Raw genomic sequence first — 22503 nt, 5'->3', positions numbered from 1 at the left:
GTAACCAGACGGTGAGGAATGTGGGTTTCGCCTTCTGAGCTCACACAGGGAAACACTCCACCAGGCCCCCTGGCTGGGCCCCTGAGCTCCTCCCGCCAGCCACGCAGGCCTCCACACCCACAGCCCAGGATCTGGGTGCTATGAGATTGTTTACGATGGAAGGAACATTGATAAAGGTGGCACTCCCATCGACTGTAGAAACCATCCAGGTAGAGGGAATAATCAATACCAAGATGTGACAGGCTGAACTGCTTGCTCCCCCAAATTCCCATGTCGGAGTCCTGACCCCCAGGAGCTCACAGTGTGACTGTGTTTGGAGTTGGGGCCTTCAAAGAGGCAATTAACTTAAAATGAGGTCACGAGGCTGGACCTACTCCAATATGATGGGCATCCTTATAAGAGCAGATTAGAAGACAACGCCCACGGGGGGACGATCACGTGGGGACACAGGAAGGAGACGGCCGTCTACACACAGGGAGGAACCAGCCTTCCTGGCATTTTGACCTTGAACTTCCAGCCTCCAGGACTGGGAGGCAGTAGATGTCTGTTGCTTAGGAGGCGTTTGTTACAGCAGGCCGCAGTGACTGATACACAGTAAGAGGCACAGATGAGAACAGCCACGTCAGGGAGCCAACAGAGGACCACCCGCTCCTTCCCCTGCTCTCAGGCCTCAGCTCAGCCTGCGTCTGACCTCCCAGCAGCAGACAAGATAAAGGGGGACAGTCAGCACGGATGGGAGACGGCCAGCAGCAGCTGCTACACTCACCCCCGCCCCTCACCCTGCAAGGGTCTCCCACGAGTTCCACACCAGGCCTGCCTGCGGTCCACACCCAGGCTGGGAGACTAAAAGCACAATTTCTCCCACCACCTTATTAGGTTCCAAAGAGGGGAACGTCCCTCTATAGGACCCCCCGAGGGGGCCCTGGCTCTGCCCTCGCCCGCCCTGGATGCACCTTCGTCCTGGCATAAGTAGTGACCACACCTCCTCTCACTCGCCCCAGAAGAAGCTCATGGGGTGGCCCCTCGCTGCCAGGCCTCTCCCACCATGACAGAGGCCGAGGGACCTGCGGGGCCCTCACCAGTTATCACCCGCCCTCTTTGGGAAAAGCATGTCAGGCCTAAGCCCAGCTAATGAAGTTTAGTCATAGAGATGGCCACGACAGTTAGGGAAAAATAAGAACGCTAAGAGAGAGCGCGGGGGGGGGGGGGGGTGGTGCGGGGCAAAAGGGGAAAATAGCTGCCTGCCCAGGGAAGGGCAGTGGGTCACGGCCGTCAGGGTCCCCCAACCGGCAGTGCCACGGGGCAGGGGCCACGTCGGCTTGCTCAGTACACACATACCCTGCCCAATGCATTGGACACATATCTGGTAAGTGAATGGATGAAGGAATGAATGGAGGAGAAAGGACTTCAGAGGTCATGAGTCCAGAAGAGAGTTGGGAGGTGTCCCAAGGGTATGACCGTCCCCTGGTCCAGGGGCCACTTAGTATTTAGACAGGATCAGAATGAAGAAAACTAACTTTTATAGTTAAGCATTCACAAATAATTTCCAAACTATTAAATACATTTTTTTAAAAAGTGAAAGTGTTAGTCGCTCAGTCGTGTCTGACTCTTTGCAACCCCTTGGACTGTAGCCCGCCAGGCTCCTCTGACAGTGAAATTCTCCAGACAAGAACACTGGAGTAGATAGCCATTCCCTTCTCCAGGGGATCTTCCCGACCCAGGGATGGAACCCAGGTCTCGGGCATTGCAGGTGGATTCTTTCCTTTTTATTTTTGCAGGCAGATTCTTTACTGTCTGAGACATTAGGGAAGCCCCATTAAATACATAAACCATCTGTTAATATTAAGAGTGGAAAAGATACTCAGATGTGGCAAGTACGAACCTGAGCAAGACTTTCCCGAAGACACACAATCTCTCCCCTTACCTCTGAATAAACGTCTGTGCAGCCAGGAGAGGGATGTCGGGAACATCAACCTCCTCGTTGTTAGAGTAGGTGATATTCCCATTGTCGATGTTTATCAGAATTAAACCATCGGCTTCCTATAAAACAAGTTTGTAAAGATCAAAGTAAGAATCTGAATTTGTATACATCTTTGAAAACACAAAGATACATTTTGCATTCACTGAGATTAAGTCATCATTAATTAAATTATCGTATATTTAAAATGCACACAAAGCCTTATATTATCGGCTCCAAAATGCAATGCATACCATAAGTCAGCTTAATAAGCTAAGGTGATTAAACATGCCTTGAGTCAAGATTCCAACACATGAGGTCAGGCCTCCCCCGCCCTGGTACAAACACTCCGTGGACCACTTCAGGGAGCCCGGAGAGGACATTCCAGAGTTCCAGCTAGAGCACCCCGACATTCGACACTCAGGGTGCCCGGCAGGCTGCCCAGCTAGCTTCCCACCCCCAAGGACCAGAGCATGGATAGGCCCTGGGCTCAGGGAGCCAACACGCTCAAGAGTTCGTGAGACGTGTGTATGGCTTACTTGTGAAGTCTTATCTGTGATGCAACACACAAATACTGAGTCACACACCCGAGTTCTGCACTTCAACTGTCCCGGGAACACAACGCCAAACTCTCCCTGGCTTTCCTGCCGGGCCGGCCTCTCAAAGCATGTTCCGTGTCACATGAAGTATACACAAACACGTCCCCCAAAGCACAGAACTACACTGGAGGGGACAGGCATCCTCAGCGTGTGAATGCCCAGCTTTCACAAGGACCCCGTCCATGTGCCCAGCACCATCAAGAAAACATCCAAATGCCAAACGCATTCAGCCAAGACCTGCTGCCTTGCCCTGACGCCTCCCGGAGCAGGGGGGCCGCTAGGAGGACTTCCTTCACGACTGCGGACCGGAGCCAGTGCTGTGCCTACAAGTGTCCCTCCTGAAGGGACGCAACCAAGGCGGTTTTTCCCCTGATGACTAAGAAAAGAAACAGTTTTAACTCCAGAGCGTGCCTATTTTTTCCTCATTTTCAAGAGTGACGTTTTTCCGTTCCTTCCATAAGGTCTGAATGGCCTTTTCCCAAAGCGTGTTTGTCCCCTGGTGAGTGAGTGAGTCAGCGAGTCTGCCAAGAACACAGACATCCCGGCTCCACCCCAAGGAGGGGCACCAGGCTCAGCCGGGCTTTGCTGCAAACACCAGGAAAAAACCGGATGACTCCCGAGGACAGACAGGGCCGCACGGCAACCCTTCCACTCCTCTCTCCGGTTCTGCACACGCTGAGAAATTTTTGAAATAACAAACGCAACACTGTAAATCAACTACATGTTAACAGAAACTAAAATTAAAAAGCTACATGAGAACCCACCCTGAACCAACTACCAATAAGCACAAGAAAAAGACTTCCACGATGCCAGTCATGAAAACCAGCCAGCAAGAGGGCTGAAAGCAGAAAGACAGGTGACACGCGCTGGGAGGAGGCAGGAACCCGGAGCCCTCCCTGTGCTGGAGGGACGGTGATCCAGGTAGCTGCGGAGGACAACAGCCTGGACATCTGTCCAATGGTTAAACACAGTACTAGCACCGGACCCGGCAATTTCTCCCCCAGGTGTGTACCAAGGTGGGTACCAAGGTAAATAAATGAACGCATGTCCACACAAAGACCTGTATGTGAGTGTTCACAGCTTCACTGTTCACAACAGTCAAAACACAGAAACAACCTCAAATGTCCTCAACTCATGAATGGATAAACAACTGTGGTCTCTTCATTCAAGGGAACCCTACTGGGCAATAAAAATAAAGTGCTGCTACACGGATGAACCTCAAAAACACACCACTGAGTGAAAGAAGCCAGTTATAAAAGACCACGCACTGAACGATTCCATTTATGTAAAATTCACGTATAGAGAACAGGCAGATCCACAGAGCAGGCAGTGGTGGCCAGGGTCTGGGGGGCGTGGTGGTGGTGGGGTGACTGCTAACACAGGCAAGGTTTCTCTGTGGGCTGACCAAAAAGTCTAAAATTAGTCACCACAGCTCCACCAAGTTACTAAAAGCCATTGAGTTGTACATTTTAGTTCAGGAAACTCTGCGGTATGTAAATGGTATCTGAAAGAAAAGCTGTTTTAAGAAAACCCAATCTGCTCTTACTGCTGGCGATGTACACAGCCTGAGCTCCCCTTTGAAATGCACCCCATCGGCAGAGCAGCAAAAACAGCTGCCCATATGAAGCACCTACTGTGTGCCCCAATGCTGCCTGATGCTGCGGCCAGCAGTGTCCTGTCAGGACTCAGGTCTGCCCCCGAGTGAGTAAACAGCCACTCGATTCGGCAAGGCCCATAGACCCCTTGGACACCAAGCATGCACATGCATTTATCTCGGAAGTAGGTTCATGGTACTAATGAACAGCAGAGGCTTAATCAATAAAAGTGAAAATGGAAAATATGGAACGATATCATGGTGGTCCCCGTCCACCAAGCCCAGTCCCCTGCCAGCAGGGATGGGGGACATTCCTGAGCCAGAACCCTGGCCAGGAGGGACAGAGAACATTCCTGAGCCAGAACCCTGGCCAGGAGGCTGCGGCTGTGCCCACTTCACAGATGAGGAGGCTGAGGCTTAGCAAAGGCCAGTAAGCCACTCAGGGTCACAGAACTAGTACACAGCAGAGGAGACACTCGAAATCAGTTCCCTTGACTCCGACGCCTGCCCTCACCTCTCTGAAAACCTGAGAAATGGCATCAGGTGTGACGCTCAGAGCGCGGGCCCTGAGCGCACCCCGAAGACAAGGAGGGCGCATTGGTACCCTGTGTTGGAGCCACCCCAGTCCTCTGTGTGCGCCCTCGCCACCCAGCAGCTCCCCATGCGTCCTCCGAAAGTCCCCACGTGACTCAGCACCCTGAATCCAGCAGTGGGTGCTCACCTTGCTGACTTCCTCAAAGTGGTCGAGGTGGCAGCCCATGAGGAAGGAGGTGGGAGCCATGAGGAAGTCCAGCATCTGCCTGGACAGGATGGGCACGAAGGTGTGCTGCCACTGCAGGGGGTGCAGGTAGGCCATGAAGCACTCGGCCACGAGCGTCAGCAGAGCCCAGCTGGACGAGAAGAAGACGATGCGCTGCTCCGTCAGGAGGCAGGTGAGGATCTGGGGGGCATGTGGGGGACAGCACAAGCCTGAAGCATTGTGAGGCTGCTGCACAGGGAGGCCGGACACGGGCCAGCTCCCACCTGGCTCCCCTGATCCTTTGCCCAAACCCAGACCACCCTGACCCCAACAGTGTGCTCTGCGGTGAAAGTTGGTTTTCAGCAAAAAAGTAAGACTCTCTCTCTGATGTTCCATTAAGTCAGTTAGCATGAGACGCTCACAGGTGTGGAGGGACACTTACCTGTAGCACCTTCTCAGGTCTGAAGCACAGCAAGGGCAGGTGAAGGTCCAGGTCGATGAGGGGGCTTTCGGGGTCCGCTCTCGAGGGAAATACAATCTGTAGTGGTTTCATGTTAAATATCTGCAACAACCAATTTCCATCATTGGCTCAGGGAGCTGCTTCCAGCAGAGGCTGAAAGGCACTGAAATTCACCATTTGGGCTCAGAAAGCATCTGAGTTAGAAGATACTTTTGAAGACTCATGTGGTCACCTTCAATGTCACAGAAATAAAACCGTCTAGAGATAAACAGAACTCCCAGGAACGTTTCATGACAAATGGAGGACCTAATGTCTTTTGGGAATACCAGATGGGAATACCAGACCACCTGACCTGCATCCTGAGAAGTCTGTATGCAGGTCAAGAAACATCAGTTAGAACTGGACATGGAACAACAGACTGGTTCCAAATCAGATAAGAAGTATGTCAAGGCTGTATACTGTCACCCTGCTTATTTAACTTATATGCAGAATACATCTTGAGAAATGCTTGACTGGGTGAAACACAAGCTAGAATCAAGATTTTCAGGAGAAATATCAATAACCTCAGATATGCAGATGACACCACACTTAATGGCAGAAAGTGAAGAAGAACTAAAGTGTTGGGATCAGCCCAACAACGAACCGACCTGAGGGAGTGGTGCCGCAGAAGAATAAGGAAAAATAAGACTCAGAAATAAAGTGGGGATCAGGGGGCTGATGCTACTCGCAGGCAAAAGCCCAGATCCTAACACTTGAATGCTTTTTATTACTAATATCTACTTCCTTGTAGGTGCTCTAGAGATATCTGTCTTATACAATCTCAGATTGAGGATAAAGATATACAATGCACAGTCCTCAATGTCAAACCTTCAGGCTCTTCATGACTCTGTTTAGCTCTTCAGCTAGTGACGACCTTTCTCAGCAATTCCCTCAAGGCTCTGGTCAGGAGAACAGTCACTAACGGTTTTCCATCAGTCACATCAGTACTTCAACATCTTGTTTTCAAGATGTTTTTCTACGATGTACTTTTTACTGCTCCCAGCCGTTCGCCTGGGGGTTATAAGAAAGTTGTTCTTATTCTTCAAAGAAGCCCTGTTAATTATAGTACAGGCCTATGCATAGCATATTCCCTACACTAAAGAGCCTCTTGATGAAAGTGAAAAAGGAGAGTGAAAAAGTTGGCTTAAAACTCTACATTCAGAAAACTAAGATCATGGCATCTGGTCCCATCACTTCATGGCAAATAGATGGGGAAACAGTGAGAGACTTTATTTTTGGGGGCTCCAAAATCACTGCAGATGGTGACTGCACCCATGAAATTTGAGAGACGCTTGCTCCTTGGAAGAAAAGTTATGACCAACCTAGATAGCATATTAAAAAGCAGAGACATTACTTTGCCAACAAAGGTCCGTCTAGTCAAAGCTGTCATTTTTCCAGTAGTCGTGCATGGATGTGAGAGTTGGACTATAAAGAAAGCTGAGCACTGAAGAATTGATGCTTTTGAACTGTGGTGTTGGAGAAGACTCTTGACAGTCCCTTGGACTGCAAGGAGATCCAACCAGTCCATCCTAAAGGAGGTCAGTCCTGAATATTCATTGGAAGGACTGATGCTGAAGCTGAAACTCCAATACTTTGGCCACCTGATGTAAAGAGCTGACTCATTTGAAAAGACCCTGTTGCTGGGAAAGATTGAAGGCGGGAGGAGAAGGGGACAACAGAGGATGAGATGGTTGGATGGCATCACCAACTCAATGGACATGAGTTTGAGGAAGTTCCAGAGTTGGTGATGTACAGGGAAGCCTGACATGCTGCAGTCCATGTGGTAGCAAAGTGTCGGACACAACTGAGCAACTGAACTGAATGTCTTTTTCAGCCAGACTCCCTTAAACTGTTTAATTAAACAGCAAATTGTTCATTGACAAAACAAAGGTAAACTGCCTCCCAAATATCCAGTTTGATTAGCACAAATTCTTGATCATGCATGTTCAAACTAATCTTAACCAGTATACATTATTTGTGGTTCCTACTTACTATGTATTTGCTTATATTTTCAATTTAACAGTCAAAGTTCCTTGCGAGCGTGTTAAGTTGCTTCAGTCATGTCCAACTCTTTGCGACCCTATGGACTGCATCCCACCAGGCTTCTCTGTCCATGGGATTTCCCAGGCAAGAATACTGGAGTGGGTTGCCGAGCTCTCCTCCAGGGGGTCTTCCCAACCCAGGAATTCGACTCGAGTCTCCTGCAGCTCCTGCACCTCAGGTGGTTCTTTACCCCTGAGCCACCAGGGATGCCCCAAAGCTCCTTAAAGATATGGAATTCAAAAAAAATTTTAAGGACACTTTATTTTTCTAAATGATATTATTTTAAAATGATACTTCAAATTCAAATCCCACATTCACAAGATGCTTATTATGTGTTAAAGGTTGAAGCAGAAGGCAGACGTGAAGGAGGAAGATAGGTTCCCTCTGAAGAGGTGGAGAGCTGGGAACAGGAGGGTTAAGCCTCCCCTGGCCTCAGGCACACAGGTGCACTCAGCAAGGGCTCTTACACAGGCAGATGGGGTGTCTGACACTGGTTTGCAGTGGGTTCTGGAAATCACTGCTTAATCAGCTCCTGCATCAGATGAAACTGACCTCTTAGATTTCTTCACAACAGTCAACAGCCACAATTCTACAACACCCATTATGACAGACAATGACCATCATACCAACTGGGACCCCACAGCTAATTAGACTTGTTAGTGGAGGAGCCCAGGGACAAGTCTGATCCAAACGTAGCCCATGACAAACCATGAGCCCCAAAACGCAGGCCCTGACTCAGCACTGCTGGTGATGCCGGAACATCCTGTCTTTCATTCCCTCAACAGTGCTCTGTGGGGCAGCAGCCAAGTGCTAAAAACGCAGCTCTGAGCACGGCCTCTGTGCTCCTGTGGCCCAGAGTCCAATGGAGGAATTGGACGTTCCTCCAGGCACACTCAAGAAAACAGGCTGACTCAGGCCCACACTGCTACTGTGCTGAGCTCCGAGGAGAGCGAGAGGCCATGCTGCACAGTGTGAGAGGAGATGCTCCGGAGACCCGGCACCTGAGCCAGGCCTGAGAGAGTGGCAGGAGCTGGAGGGGGACCAGCACGTGCAAGGGTCCTATGCAAGGGACGACAGGAGCTCAGTGTGGCTGGATGACAGTGAGCCAGGAGTGTGTGCGGCGGATGGAGCCGGGTGGTGACACAGGGGAGGCAGGTCTGGGTGGAGGCACCAGGGAGAAACCAGTGAGGGGTCTTAAGTCCAAAAGGAAAGTATAGAGTTTAAGGATCTCTCTATCCACTGTGCAAAGGACAGACTGAACGCAAGGTCAAGACTGGAAGTGGAGGGCTTCCCTGGTGGTTCAGTAGTTCAGAGTCCACCATCGGTGCAGGGGACATGGGTTCAGTCCCTGCTCTGGGAAGATTCCACATGCCACGGGGCAACTAAAAGCCCATGCATCACAATACTGAGCCTGTGCTCTGGAGCCCAGGAGTTGCAACTACCGAGCCTGAGCACTGCAAGCCCACGCTCCACGACAAGAGAAGGCCGTGCGCTGCAACCCGGCCGACCACAACTAAAGCCCACTTGCAGCAACGGAGACCCAGCACAACCAAAAACAGATACATAAATAAATAAAAACTTTAAAAAACGAGTGAAAGTGGACAGACCAGTGGTTCCCTAAGTCGTGCAGGTGGGAGAAGTTGGTGGCCCAGAACCATGGTAGCAGGGGAACTGGAAAGAGCTGCTGGAGGTGGACCTAGGTGTGACTGAGAGGGTGGATTTGGGGCAAAGAGGCATCAAGAAGATGCCCCCCATCCCCCCAAAAAAATTTTCCCCAGTAAGCTTCTTGGTGGTAGAAATGTAGGAACAAAGTATTAACTACTCCAAGAGTCTAAGATACAGAAAACTGGTGTAAGTACTATTTACACATGACCTATGCTTAGAGGCTGACTAATACAAATTATAGGTAACCCTAACACTGTTCTGAACTCAGGGGGTTTGGTTCACTGCTGTAGCAGAACCTCAGTGAGCAGGGGTTGAGTTTCTAGAGTAAAAACATAAACTGTGATGATTTCACTGCACAAAAGTACCAGTTATCCACAGAGTAAAGATGACTGCTTGACACGGAAATCCAACAAACGTTCCCCACAAAGGGTTCTGACACTGGAACCCAGACAGACAGACATCCTGCCCTGCCTTGAGCCAGGAATGTACTTGGTGGGATGTCCCTCCCGAGCAGACTGCTGGGTTTAGGGTAATACAAAAATGTATACACTTTAATAATAAATAATAATCACAAATATCCTAATAAATTAATTTCTCAACTATCCATAATAATCAAAACATAGAAAAACAGGATGTATAGGTAAAATCTTCCAGAAGGAACTACCAGAGTGAAATTAACACTTACTATGTACTTCAAGACATTTATTTAATAGATGTTTGCCTTCAAAAGAAGGAAGCATCCCACAGTTAAATTAGTTTGGAAATCATTTCATCAAACAAGTTTCATCACACAGCTTAGCAGTGTGGCATGTTACTCAGCAAAAGGGGAATAAGTCTGTCTTTCTCCAACTTTCCTTAACCCAGAAACCTCCCACCATGAGAGAGCCAATAACATCTCAATCAGTGTTTCACAGAACCCAGTTTGGGAAACCCTTGTCTATCAATTAAATACACAAGGGCACTATGAATAACAAAAAAACCAAACCACTTGCTTTTTACTAACTACATCAGACAAGAAAAAACATCAATAAGTTAAATATAAACCTCATATTCATGACCAAAAAAAGGGGAGGGGATTTGTAATATAAGTAAATTTGATGTGTTTTCTGAATAGCCAGTAATGAATTAACATATTAACCACCAAAGGGACCTATTACTAGCTCAATATCTGTTAATCATGAGCCACTCAACAAAACTCAGGCTGAAATATTTGACTTTAGACTGAAATTTTATTTTTAAATTTTTAGAAGACAAATTTCCTAATTTACTTCTATTTTCCTAACCTTTGGACACAGTGCCTAAAATGCTTCCATAAGGAACTTGAGAAGCAAAATTTAAACAAAGCTAGAACTTAAAATCATTTAAAAGAGTTAAGCCATCTTCACTGATGTGGTACCTATATACAATGGACTACTACTCAGCCATAAAAAAGAATGAAATAATGTCCTCTGCAGCAACATGAATGTGACTAGAGATTACCAGACTAAGTCAGAAAGAGAAAGACAAATACCGTATGATATCAGTTACATGTGAAATCTAAAATATGACACAAATGAAGCTATTCATGACAGAAATAGACTCACAGATGTAAGAACAGACGGGTGGATGCGAAAGGGGAGTGGTTGGGGAGGGTTGGAGTGGGAGTTTTGGACTATCAGATGCTAACTACACATACAGAATGGATAACGAGGGCCAACAGCACAACATCAAGAACTAGATTCAATATCCTATGATAAATCAGAATGGAAAAGAATATATAACTGAATCACTTTGCTATATAGCAAAAATTAACACATTGTAAATCAACTATATGTCAATTAAAAATACATAATAAACCATCTTCATCATATTACTTTTACTATTTGCAAAGGAAACAAACAAGATAATTCTGATTTAATTACCAAATGGAGTGGTCCAGGCGGCGGGCTAGGTATTAAAGATAGCTTTGCAGCAAAATCTTTTATGTGATTGTCAACTTCGAAATCTTTACAGAACTTCAGATGAGTCAATAAACTGAAATTGAAAGAAAAATCAAATCACAAAATAAATCCGAGCATCCAATCATCGTCTTCTGCATTGTTAATCAGAGCTGAAATCTCTGCTCCAGGAGTTCCAGGACTTCTCACCACCAGGGGAGCACTCTGGGTGTGGGAGCCCAGAAGCTCGGCTGCCCAGGGCGCAGGCAGGCTTTCCGGGGAGCGGGTGCAGACTCACCAGGAGAGACAGTCCTTGAGGGCGTTGTAATAGGGGAACCTGGAGACCACGCACACCGCGAAGGGCACGAAGCAGCCGGCCATGCTCCCACCCGGCCCCAACGCCTCCCAGTGCGTCTTGCCGTTGTAGAAGCAGTACTCGTCCTGGAGAAAAGCAACAGCACCATCACTTCCCGTCAAATCCTGGCAAATCTCGGTCTCCATCTTCAGTGGGGCTGGCACCTCCAGACATAGAGGAGCCTGGTCGGGGGCTGGACAGCCGTGTCGCAGCACATCTGGCCGGTCCCGCCTGCATCACTGCCTCACGCGAGAGAACACCAACCTCTCCACCAGCACTGACGGAGCCCGTGGGGAGCTCGCTCTGAGTGAGGTGCTGGGGTTACAGAGACGGTAAGATTGAACCCTGCCCAGGAGAAGCTCGCTGCCTTCAGTGAGAGGGGTGCAGTTAGGATACAATGAGACACAAGAAGGGGGCCCCAATATTCAAGAAAGCTGGGAGCCAGGTGGGCATTGTGGACTGAGGAGGGGGCAGGAGGGGCCTCAGCCCATGATAGGGGGATGTCTGCCAGAAAAGAACACAGCGGCAGGGTTCCTAAAGGCACAGGTCTCTGCACAGCTCACAAAGGGCACAATATCGGAGGGCCCACCATGTGTGTGGAGAAAACATAATTCCAAAAGATACAGGCCCCCCAAGGTCCACAGCAGCACTGTTTACAATAGCCAAGACATGGAAACAACCTAAGTGGCCCTTCCCAGATGAACGGATAAAGAAGATATGGTGAATATACACGATGGAATATTACTCAGCCATAAAAAAGAATGAAATAATGGCATTTGCAGTAACACGGATGGACTTCGAGATTATCATACTAAGCAAAGTAAGCCAAAGAAAGACAAATATCATATGACATTGCTTATATGTGGAATCTAAAAAGATGAGACAATGAACTCATTTACAAAACAGAAATAAATTCACAGAAAACAAATTTATGGTGACCAAAAGGGTAAAGGGGGAGGGATAAATTAGGATTTGGGGATTAAAATACATATACTTCTACATATAAAATAAACAGCAAGGACCTACTGTACAGCACAGGGACCTATATTCAATATCTTGTAATAGCCTATAATGGAAATGATCTTAAAAAGTATATGCATATATATGTATAACTGAATCACTTTGCCACATACTGAAACTAATACAATATTGTAAATCAACTATATTTCAATAAAAAAAATTTTTAAACTATGTCAAAGATATCAGAGACCCCCATCTGGGCCCTAGGGGAGTCTTCTTCGGGGTTGGAAGTAGGCAGCCGATTACCATGTACCTTCTGGTCCATCATGGTCCCTACAAACTCCCCAAGGCCAGCTGGGTCACACACAGCGGCCCTGCCCACGAAACATGCCCCAAATGCTTGATGGCTGAGTCACCTTCTCAAAACCTAAGCCCAGGCACCTAACACACAGGAAAACAACCCCAAGTTCCCTCAGCTGAGGAACAGGACATGGTTTACATACACCGTGGAACATCACGCAGCCATGGAAAAGGAGTGAAGCCCTGATACATGCTCCAACATGGATGAGCTCCAAAGACATCACACTAACTGGGAAAAAGGCCAGATACAGAAGGACACGTGTCGTTCCCACCGACACAAAGTGTCCATAACGGGCAAAGCCACAGAGGCAGAGAGCTGAGACCCCACCAGCTTCTGGCGTGATAAGCATGTCCTGGAGCTAGACAGTGGGCATGGTGGCAAGGCACTGCGAACGTACTTAATGCTATTGAACTACACATTTTTTAATGATTAAAATGGTGATTGCCACGTAATGTGTATTTCACTGCAAAATAACCCCACAACCTAGACCCAGTTTCAGAAGGAAGCTGTGTGAACCACGTACGTGCAGGGGTCGGTAGTACTGCGCCACCACACCGTAGGTTCTGTTGCCGCAGACATCAGTCAGCACCAGAAAGTGGACACAGTCCTCTTTGGGCTCAGAGGCCACACACAACCCCCCTGTAGGCAGAGAAAAGAAAGAAGGAGCCTCAGTCCAGCCACATGGGGTCCGCCCTGAGGCCTGGGGTAACCACAAGCGACAGAACACGTCCCCCCACCCCGTGGTCACACGTGGCTCTTTGGCGGCCAGTCATGCTAACTCCCGGGGCTGTGCAGCACCTCCCTCGATCCCCCCCGCCCTTCCCCCAGCAGCACTGTCTCTGCTGGTGCTCTGTGCTCTGAAGACTTGGTGAAGGGTCAGGGGGACAGGCCCCCAGGCAGAACCTTCAGGCTGCACCTGGAATAGGGGCTGGGTCCCGAACCCAGCGGGGGAGGGGTGTCCCAGCCTCTGAAGGTTTTAATCCCCAAGACCAGGAAACCCCATCAATTTCTCGGTGGAACCTCCAGACAGGCCCTTCTGTTGAGTCCTTTGGCCCCAGTTCTCTACACCTGACGCTTGCACCTCTCTCGCAAACCAGGGAGAAAGTGAAGCCAGAACAGAAGCCTGCTCATCAGCAGGAACTGGCCCGTGGAGGAACAGGCTGGCCTGTGCGCACCTGGGAAGCAGAGCTGCGGCAGAGCGAGCAGGTCCACGCCGTTGGGGATGTTCACGTCCTCGGGGTCTGGGCCCCTGGCGCCGCCAGGGACGCCCTTCCCCGGCTCCACTCTGGGTCTCTCTCTCTTCTTCCTGAAGGAGCGCTTTCTGTTCTTACCCAGCATCATGCAGTTCACGCCGGCCGGCTGACTGTCCTCCTTCGTGACAAAAGGAGGCACGAAGACCGACAGTACCTCCGGATCCAGAGAAGACGGGCCCTTGACTCCCTTCCTCTGGGCGACCTAAGGCAGGCGGAAATGAGAGTCAGCACCGAAGGCCGGCTCTGTCCAGCTCTCGTGGGAGCATCCGCGGCCTGTCTTCTGGCCTATCCAGCCCCCAAACCCCAGGCGAGTTCAGCAGCATGTGCCTGGCTTCTCCCACCAGCAGCTCGAGATGATAAGACCTGCTTTTAGGGACTCTCAGGCCCTCGCTCAGCGAGCAACAGACCCTCTCAGAGCCTGGTCATTCAGCCACTGACATGGACACCAAACTGGCCCCTTGGCTCCAAGGCTCTGGCACCGTGATAGAGACCTGAGATCAGATCCCAGTGCCGTGGGAACCACAGCAGATTACTTGGCCCCTCTGAGCTTCCCTTTCAAGAGGCGAGTTCAGGGACTAAGAGAAGGGACCCAGTTCAAGTGCTCAACCTCCGTGGGCCCCCAGGAAGCTCCTGAGCCCCCTCAGAGGCTGATGTGGAGGGTGAGCCCCGAGAAGGGCTCTGCGTCTTATCAGATACACACAGACACATTTGCTGACACGTGCCCGAAGCCTGCTCCTTGGAAGAAAAGCTGTGACAAACCTAGACAGCATATTAAAAAGCAGAGACATCACTTTGCTGACAAAGGTCCATAGAGTCAAAGCTATGCTTTTTCCAGTAGTCATGTATGGATGTGAGAGTTGGACCATAAAGAAAACTGAGTGCCAGAGAATTGAAGCTTTCAAACTGTGGTGCTGGAGAAAACTCTTGAGAGTCCCTTGGACTGCAAGGAGATCAAACCAGTCAATCCTAAAGGAAATAAACCCTGAATGTTCATTGGAAGGACTGATGCTGAAGCTGAAGCTCCAATACTTTGGCCACCTGATGCGAAGAACTGACTAATTAGAAAAGACCCTGATGCTGGGAAAGATTGAGGGCAGGAGGAGAAGGGGACGACAGAGGATGAGATGGTTGGATGGCATCACCGACTCAGTGGAGATGAGTTTGAGTAAACTCCAGGAGATAGTGAAGGACAGGGTAGCCTGGTGTGCTGCAGTCCATGGGCTCACAAAGAGTCGGATACGACTTAGCAACTGAACAACAAGACTGCCATGCCAGCCAGGCCACCACGCACGTTGGCTGTGTCACCTCTGATGCAGAGGGACACAAAGAGGAGTGAAGGAGGCCCTGATGGACACAGAGAGGAGCTGCCTCCTCCCTCCATCCACACGACCGTCCCAGGATCCACAAAAGGGGCTCTTTTGGCCTCAATTCTTTTCAGCTCCAACTTGGTCCAAGATTTTTTTAAGCTTTTATCTTCCCCAAAAAAACTCTTCCCCCAAATAACATAAGACATCTTCTAACTCTTTCCTATCAAACTAAATACGTGATGGAGTTCTTTTTGGTGAGTTAGGACTAAACAAACATTGGCACCAGGTTGATGTCAGATCTTCCGAGGAAGGTCTATGAACCTCAGTCTGTGAGTGAGAAGGAAGGGATGTCAAGCCAGCTAAAGATAGACAAGTTTAAAGCAGGATTCTCTGGGTATAAAAGGTAGGGAAGGAAAGAGGTGGCCCGGGGCATGGTGGGGGGTAGGTATCCTAGGGCCTTTGAGGGACCCTAGAAATGGCATGAGGAAGAACACCACTGTCACCAGAAAAATGTGACCTTGATTGGCAGAGAAGGAACAGCCAGCAACAACATTTCAATAAGAATCAGAGGTATAACAGGGGACACCCAGACTTCAAAGGACTTCTATAATGACAGCATTTTCAGTCAGTAAATACACTCTAAGCTCAACATGCTCATTTTCGTGAGATGTAATCTGAATTCAGATAACAGTTTCCTTATTCTTAGGGGGAAAAGTTAATGCCAAGGACCAGTAGGTCCTTGGTCAGTAGGAACCAATATCAAACATGGGAAATCCCTATTGTATAATTTAAAGTCTTCATCTATCATGCATGAAAGGAAACCTTGTCTTCACACGTATAAAATCTTCTCTAAAACTTTCCTATCAAACTCCAGCAGTTTGGACCAATTCACTATGAAAACATGCTGGTCTATTTCCTCCTCATGTGAGATGTTACATCCACAGAGACTGGGCAGCACCTCACCTCAAGGTGAAACAGCTCCTGGAACAGATCACAGTCCATAATCAGAGGAACAAACAAGCCCTCTCCACACAGCATGAGACAGCTTTTGTTGTTGTTCAGTCGCTAGTAAAGTGAAAGTGAAAGTCGCTCAGTCATGTCCTACTCTTTGTGACCCCACGGACTACACAGTCCATGGAATTTTTCAGGCCAGAAAACTGGAGTGGGTTGCCATGCCCTTCTCCAGGGGATCGTCCCGACCCAAGGATCGAACTTACATCTTGTGCATTGGCAAGCTGGTTCTTTACCACCAGCACCGCCTGGGAAGCCAGACCTAAATGCCTTTGTTTCTGCTTATTACCATCCTCACTACGTAGTCCCATGTAGGGACCCCAGAGTGCGTGTGTCCCGGGTCCGACCGGCCCCCTGCACTGCCTGTGCACCTGGGCAGCAGCTGGCCTGCTTCCAAAGCCAGGGTGCCCAAGCTGCTCATGCCTCAAGTCCTCGGTCGCCTCGATACACGCGCCTGTGTCACAGTGCTGTGCTTCTTCCTGCTCTTTGCTCTGCGGGACAGTGCCCAGCTCATGCCTCAGCCCCCCTCCTCATCAGCGACCCCGCCTCTCCCACACTCACTGGAGGGGGCCTTTCCTCACCCTGCAGCCAGGGCCACATGCCCCCTCCAGCCATCACGCCTGGCTCATCACCTCCTGGAATGTCATCAGCCGGAGTCCACCTCCCCTCTTACAGCACCCCCAGAGCGTCGCTGCTGACACAGTGGTCCTGTATCACCCTCAGAAAGGTGGGGTGGGGATATGCTGCCCTCCTCTTTCTGGCCCCACGGTCAGCAGAGGATGGCCCTGCGGGGGTGCTGTTCATCCAGTCCCACCCTGGCACTCGAGAGCTCTGGAGGCCTGCTCAGTCTGCACGGAAAACTGGTCATTATGCTAACTCTACAGCTGCCACTAGTTACCTTCAGTCAGTGAAAGTGATGTGGCCACAATGCAGCCAACCTCGTATTTAGCAGTTCATCACACATCTGTCTTTTTTTTCCCCAAAATGGAAATACCTGTTGTCTTTTCTGACTAGATAAGCAATACAGTCTCATTTAAAAAAAAAATAACAATAATATGGAAATAATAATAGAAAGGGAATGCATCCCCCATAATCCCATGACTCTAAAGTAATGTTCTACACAGCATGGGACACATGCTGATCATTTCCTAAATGTATACATGATTTTTTCATAAATGCAATCATCATATTTAAATGACTTCATTAGCCTTTCCCCATGTAACCATACAGTGTGCTGACTCCCCTGTTGACACTTTGTGCTAAGTCACTCCAGTCCTGTCTGACGCTTTGTGACCCCATGGACTGTAGCCTGCCAGGCTCCTCTGTCCATGGGAGTCTCCAAGCAACAGCACTGGAGTGGGTTGCCATGCCCTCCTCCAGGGAATCTGCTCGACCCAGGGATCAAACCCGCATCTCTTACGTCTCCTGCACTGGCAGGCGGGTGCTTTACCACTAGCACCACCAGGGAAGCCCATGTGGACACTTTAGGGTGTCCCACTGTGGACAGTGCAACACTACTTTTGCCCAATCCCCTTCTGACAGACAGCTGGGTTGCTCTCAAGTCTTCATCACACTAAAAAACAGGCAGTTACCTGTACGTGCTTGGGCATCTCTGACTCTGTAATTAGACTAAACTTCTGAAAGTGCAACCCTTGACCCCAAAGGGTTCATATTACTCTCTGATACATATTGCAACCGCCCCTCACCTGCCCCACCCCCAGGAGGAAGACGAGGTCCTTTTTCACAAACTCCACCCAGGGTAGTTTCCTGCTCTCCTCTCCCAGACAAGAACTTACTAAAAAGTAAAAACCACAACACTCTAAATTCGTTAGATGATATAATGGCATTGATCTTCACTATGGGACTGGCTGTCATTTGTGAAATAAAACAGAAATAGATTTTTTAAGAAATGCTCTAGGAAAGTCCAACACAGTCACCAGTAGCCACATCTGACTACTTAAATTAATTAAAATTAAGTGAAATATAAAATTTAGTTCCTCAGTGGCACTAGCCACACTTCAAGCAGCCAGTAGCCACCTGTGGCCAGCTGCTACCACACTGTGTGGTGAAGATGAACAATACTGGTTGTCATCATCTGGAAAGTGCTGTTGGATGGTGCTGCTCTAGAAATTGAAAGCCAGGAGGCTTTCCGCTAAAAAAAAAAAAAAAAACATAAAAATGTGCTTCCATACACAAGATTTATGCCAGTAACCCACACTATGAAAGGGGCTCTGAGCACTTTTCCATCATCCTGTGATGGACTTATGATGGATGGCTTCGCATCTCTGTGTCTAGTCTCCATAACAACCAAGGAGTGGAGGGAAATGTAACTGACCACAGTAACTCACTAGGGATTTAACTGTATGCTTGAATTCTTTGTCACTAACCTCAATAAAACGAACACCACCCCATCTAAGGAATAAATAAAACAAAAAGTTAGGACACTACACTATCCTAACATCAAGCTGGATATGTCTTGTATCTCTGGGCTTCTGTTTTCACGTGTCACAAAATAGGAATGACTGAATCAGAGACAAATGATGATTTTTTTTTTTTTTACATGTTTCAATGCTATATTATCATATGTGAAACAGAACACCATTCCAGGTTCGACGCACGAGACAAATGCTCAGGGCCGGGGCAACGGAATGACCCAGAGGGATGGGATGGGAAGGGAAGTGGGAGGGGGGCCCAGGATGGGGAACACATGCAAACCCATGGCTGACCCACGCCAATGCATGGCAAAAACCACCACAACACTGCAATTAGCCCCCAACTAAAAGAAAAAAAATATATCATTTATAAAAAAAAAAAGAACACAATAATAAACAAAAAACCATCAACATTCAAGCCTAATTCATGAAGATGCTCACTCTACTATATCTAAGATCAAACAATGAATGACCATAACTTTAACGTTTCAATGAAAAGGTATTCCAAAATTATTGACAGAAATTAAAAATATTCTATGAAATAGCATGTATTTTCAATATAGAAAGTAAAGTAACAAATCAATCCCTAGCAACCAAATATATCCCAAATACAAGTATTTTAGCAATTCAGTTTGTCAAAATAGTGTTTTCACTATTGTCTATCAGTTTGGTACTCACAAAATACACGAAAGTGAAAGTGAAGTCGCTTAGTCGTGTCCGACTCTTTGCGACCCCATGGACTGTAGCCCACCAGGCTTCTCTGACCATGGGATTTTCCAGGCAAGAATATTGGAGTGGGTTGCCATTTCCTTCTCCCAAATGATGATTTTTAAAAAGTAAAAGCTAAATCTCATTTAAAAGACTTAGAAAACAGTGGAAACAGTGGCAGACTTTAATTTTGGGGGCTCCAAAATCACTGCAGATGGTGATTGCAACCATGATATTAAAAGACGCTTACTCCTTGGAAGGAAAGTTATGACCAACCTAGACAGCATATTAAAAAGCAGAGACATTACTTTGCCAACAAAGTCTAGTCATCTAGTCAAAGCTGTGGTTTTTCCAGTAGTCATGTATGGATGTGAGAGTTGGACTATAAAGAAAGCTGAACGCCAAGGAATTGATGCTTTTGAACTGTGGTGCTGGAGAAAATTCTTGAGAGTCCCTTGGACTGCAAGGAGATCAAACCAGTCCATCCTAAAGGAAATCAGTCCTGAATATTCATTGTAAGGACTGATGTTGAAGCTGAAACTCCAATCCTTTAGCCACCTGATGCGAAGAGCTGACTCATTTGAAAAGACCCTGATGCTGGGAAAGATTGAGGGCGGGAGGAGAAGGGGACGACAGAGGATGAGATGGTTGGATGGCATCACTGACTCAATGGACATGAGTTTGAGTAAACTCCGGGAGTTGGTGATGGACAGGGAGGCCTGGCGTGCTGCAGTCCATGGGGTCGCAAAGAGTCAGACACGACTGAGCGACTGAACTGAACTGAAAAGACTTGGACATTCAAAATAATATAACTGCTGAAAATAGAACTGAATGAATGATATCCTCTGTTAGGTTACCTGTAACATTAATGTCGGTCTTAGAAAGAGGATGTTACTCCACCCCACAACACTGCTATTTCTCCTGCTCCTTCAACCACTGTTCCTTACACCCTCTGCCCAAGCCGCAACAGAAGCAAAGTATAGAAAAGAGGATAAAGGCTCATATGCACAATGGCCGACGCCCCACTTGCCTTGGGAAATGTCGTAGTCTGTTTAGTTCAGGAAAGTACCACTGTAAATATTCCAGTTGATTCATCCCTTCACATCACAGCAACTAAGAGACAGTGTTGTAATCGCTGGAGACACAAGGCAGCCTAACTGCAAAGAAGACCACAACCGAAACCAGGTCATTTCCCGTCAAGAGAAAAAGGGAGGAACACCACTTGGCACTGAGAGGCAGGGAGATGGCTCGACTCAATCCACAAGAGACCAAAGAGGGACCCAGACTGAGAAGGCTGACTGAGACAGGAGGAGGGAAATGCAGAAATCGTGGAAACTGGCCTTATACTAAAGCCAAGGAGTACAGACCACTAAGCCATTACCAGACACACATCAGGGTCATTTTACAACATTTAGCTCCTCTGAGTAATGTCTATTCAACTCGGCAGCGTGAAATACTCAAATGCCTTTCTCTGCCTTCCCTTAATGTCATCTGGAACCAGAGGAAAGGACCTGCCAGGGTAATTGGGCAGCAGGGTCAGGGACTCTGAACACAGGGGGCATCACCACTAACCAGAGAAAAATGACAGCATCACAGGCATCTGGGACAAGGGAGAGGGCCACAGACCCACTCCAGAGAGACCCAGGGCTCCGGAACTAAGAAAAAGTGAGAACACAGGGAAGAAACAAGAATGTCCCAAGCTGCCGTCCAGAGGAAGGCACAGGAGCTTGCCACTTCGGCTACCAGGGTGCAGAGCGGAGAACAGGGGGAGGCGGACTGTAAAGTGTTTTACAGCAAGAAACAGATCCTTTCATCGCGTACCGGCTAAACGCAAAATACATCAAAGCGGTCCTTAAATCTACCAAAAACATCCTTATGCCCTGCCTAGAACAGCCCCGGCACCTAGGAGACACAGAATCTGTGGAATGAGTGAAATCACTTAACAGCGGACAAAGATTCGGTCCTGGAGGCCTCGGAAGTGCAGGCGGCCCGGCCGCGTCTCCACCTGGCCCAGGTGGGCGTCCTGAGACGAGGAAGCCGAGCGGCCGGAGCGCTTAAGAAGCAGGCCAACGGACGCGCACGGTCTCCAGCCCGCTCTCCGCGGTGCGCCTGCCCCCTGCTCCGGGGGTCCCACCGGAGCGATCTTCCGGAAGGAGGGGAGCGGGCGGGAGCCCCCAGCCCGCAGCAGCTCGCGACTCCACCGCAGCTGGGGGGCCGGCCGGCAGCTGCTCCCGCACCCGCGGCTGGAGGCGGCCGCCGCGCCGGACCTGAGCGCAGCGCCCCGCCCCGCGGACGCCGGGGGCTCGGTGCGCACGGGCCCGACCCCGCCACCCCGCTCCGCCCGCGCCGTGCCCTCACCTGCTCCGGGCCGCGGAGGCTGTCCCGGGGGGCCCCCAGTAGCGCGCACAGCTCCAGCAGCCCAGAGGGCAGCGCCAGGTGATGCGGCACGGCCTCCGCCATGGCTGCCCCGCGGCCGCGGCCGACTGGGCACACCAGGCTGGGGCGCCTCGGGCCACACGGCCCGGACTTCGGGCTGCAACCCCGCCCGCCTCCCTGCCCAGCGCCCGCGCGAGCGGCAGCCGGCTGGTCCTCCGACAGTGCAGTCCGTGGGGCGGGGCCAGGTGTGGAGGCGGGGCCTGGAGAGGCGGGGCGGGGAGGTCTGGGCTGTCGGAGGGGGGCGGGGCCTGTCGGGGCCGGGCCCGGGGCCTGGCGCGCGAACTCGTCACTTCCTAACCGGCTCCGCGGGCTCCGGCGCGTGCGCGGCGTCTGCGAGCCCAGCGCCCCAGTCTGTCAGCCTATCCTCTCCCAGCCGGCCGCCTCCGCTCCCGGGAAACTGGGAAGAGGTGGGCGGGGTCGCCAGGTGGGCTCGGACCAGCCCACTAGCGCCGTAGGTGCGGGAGTCTCCTGCAAGTCCCCGAGCCCAACACTGGAAGGACTAAAAGGCCAGGGCCACCTCGTGCCGCCGCCAACTCCAGGAAGCCCTCCTGCAAGCAGGGCCGTGGAGTTGGCCTGGCCGGGCGTTGGATGGCAGGAAAGGCCGGAGAGCCAAGGGCGCCCGGTTAATAACTTTGCCCGGTTAACCTAAGGCTGCCCAAGTCCGCAAT

At 49.6% G+C, this 22503-nt stretch overlaps 1 protein-coding gene across 2 annotated transcripts in view; it reads right to left on the bottom strand.

Moving 5' to 3' along the window:
* The window catches only part of DENND3 (DENN domain containing 3), a 54715-nt gene extending 32746 nt beyond the window's left edge, over positions 1-21969 (bottom strand). For both annotated transcript variants that reach the window (XM_081504182.1, XM_081504183.1), the window contains exons 1-8: positions 21758-21969; positions 13864-14143; positions 13212-13327; positions 11311-11453; positions 10998-11109; positions 5332-5451; positions 4872-5090; positions 1925-2040 (exon numbers count right to left, since the gene is read on the bottom strand). In XM_081504182.1, the coding sequence (XP_081360308.1) occupies positions 1925-2040; positions 4872-5090; positions 5332-5451; positions 10998-11109; positions 11311-11453; positions 13212-13327; positions 13864-14143; positions 21758-21859 (1208 nt within the window). In that variant the 5' untranslated portion in view covers positions 21860-21969. The remainder of the gene's footprint in view (positions 1-1924; positions 2041-4871; positions 5091-5331; positions 5452-10997; positions 11110-11310; positions 11454-13211; positions 13328-13863; positions 14144-21757) is intronic.
* Between the last annotated feature and the right edge of the window lie 534 nt (positions 21970-22503).

This window comes from Giraffa tippelskirchi, chromosome 6, assembly GCF_054371585.1.
Source record: "Giraffa tippelskirchi isolate mGirTip1 chromosome 6, T2T-mGirTip1v1.2.pri, whole genome shotgun sequence".
In the NCBI taxonomy this organism is placed as follows: Eukaryota; Metazoa; Chordata; class Mammalia; order Artiodactyla; family Giraffidae; genus Giraffa; species Giraffa tippelskirchi.
Note: the sequence above shows the minus strand (reverse complement) of the source record. Positions and strands in the feature narration are given on the sequence as shown.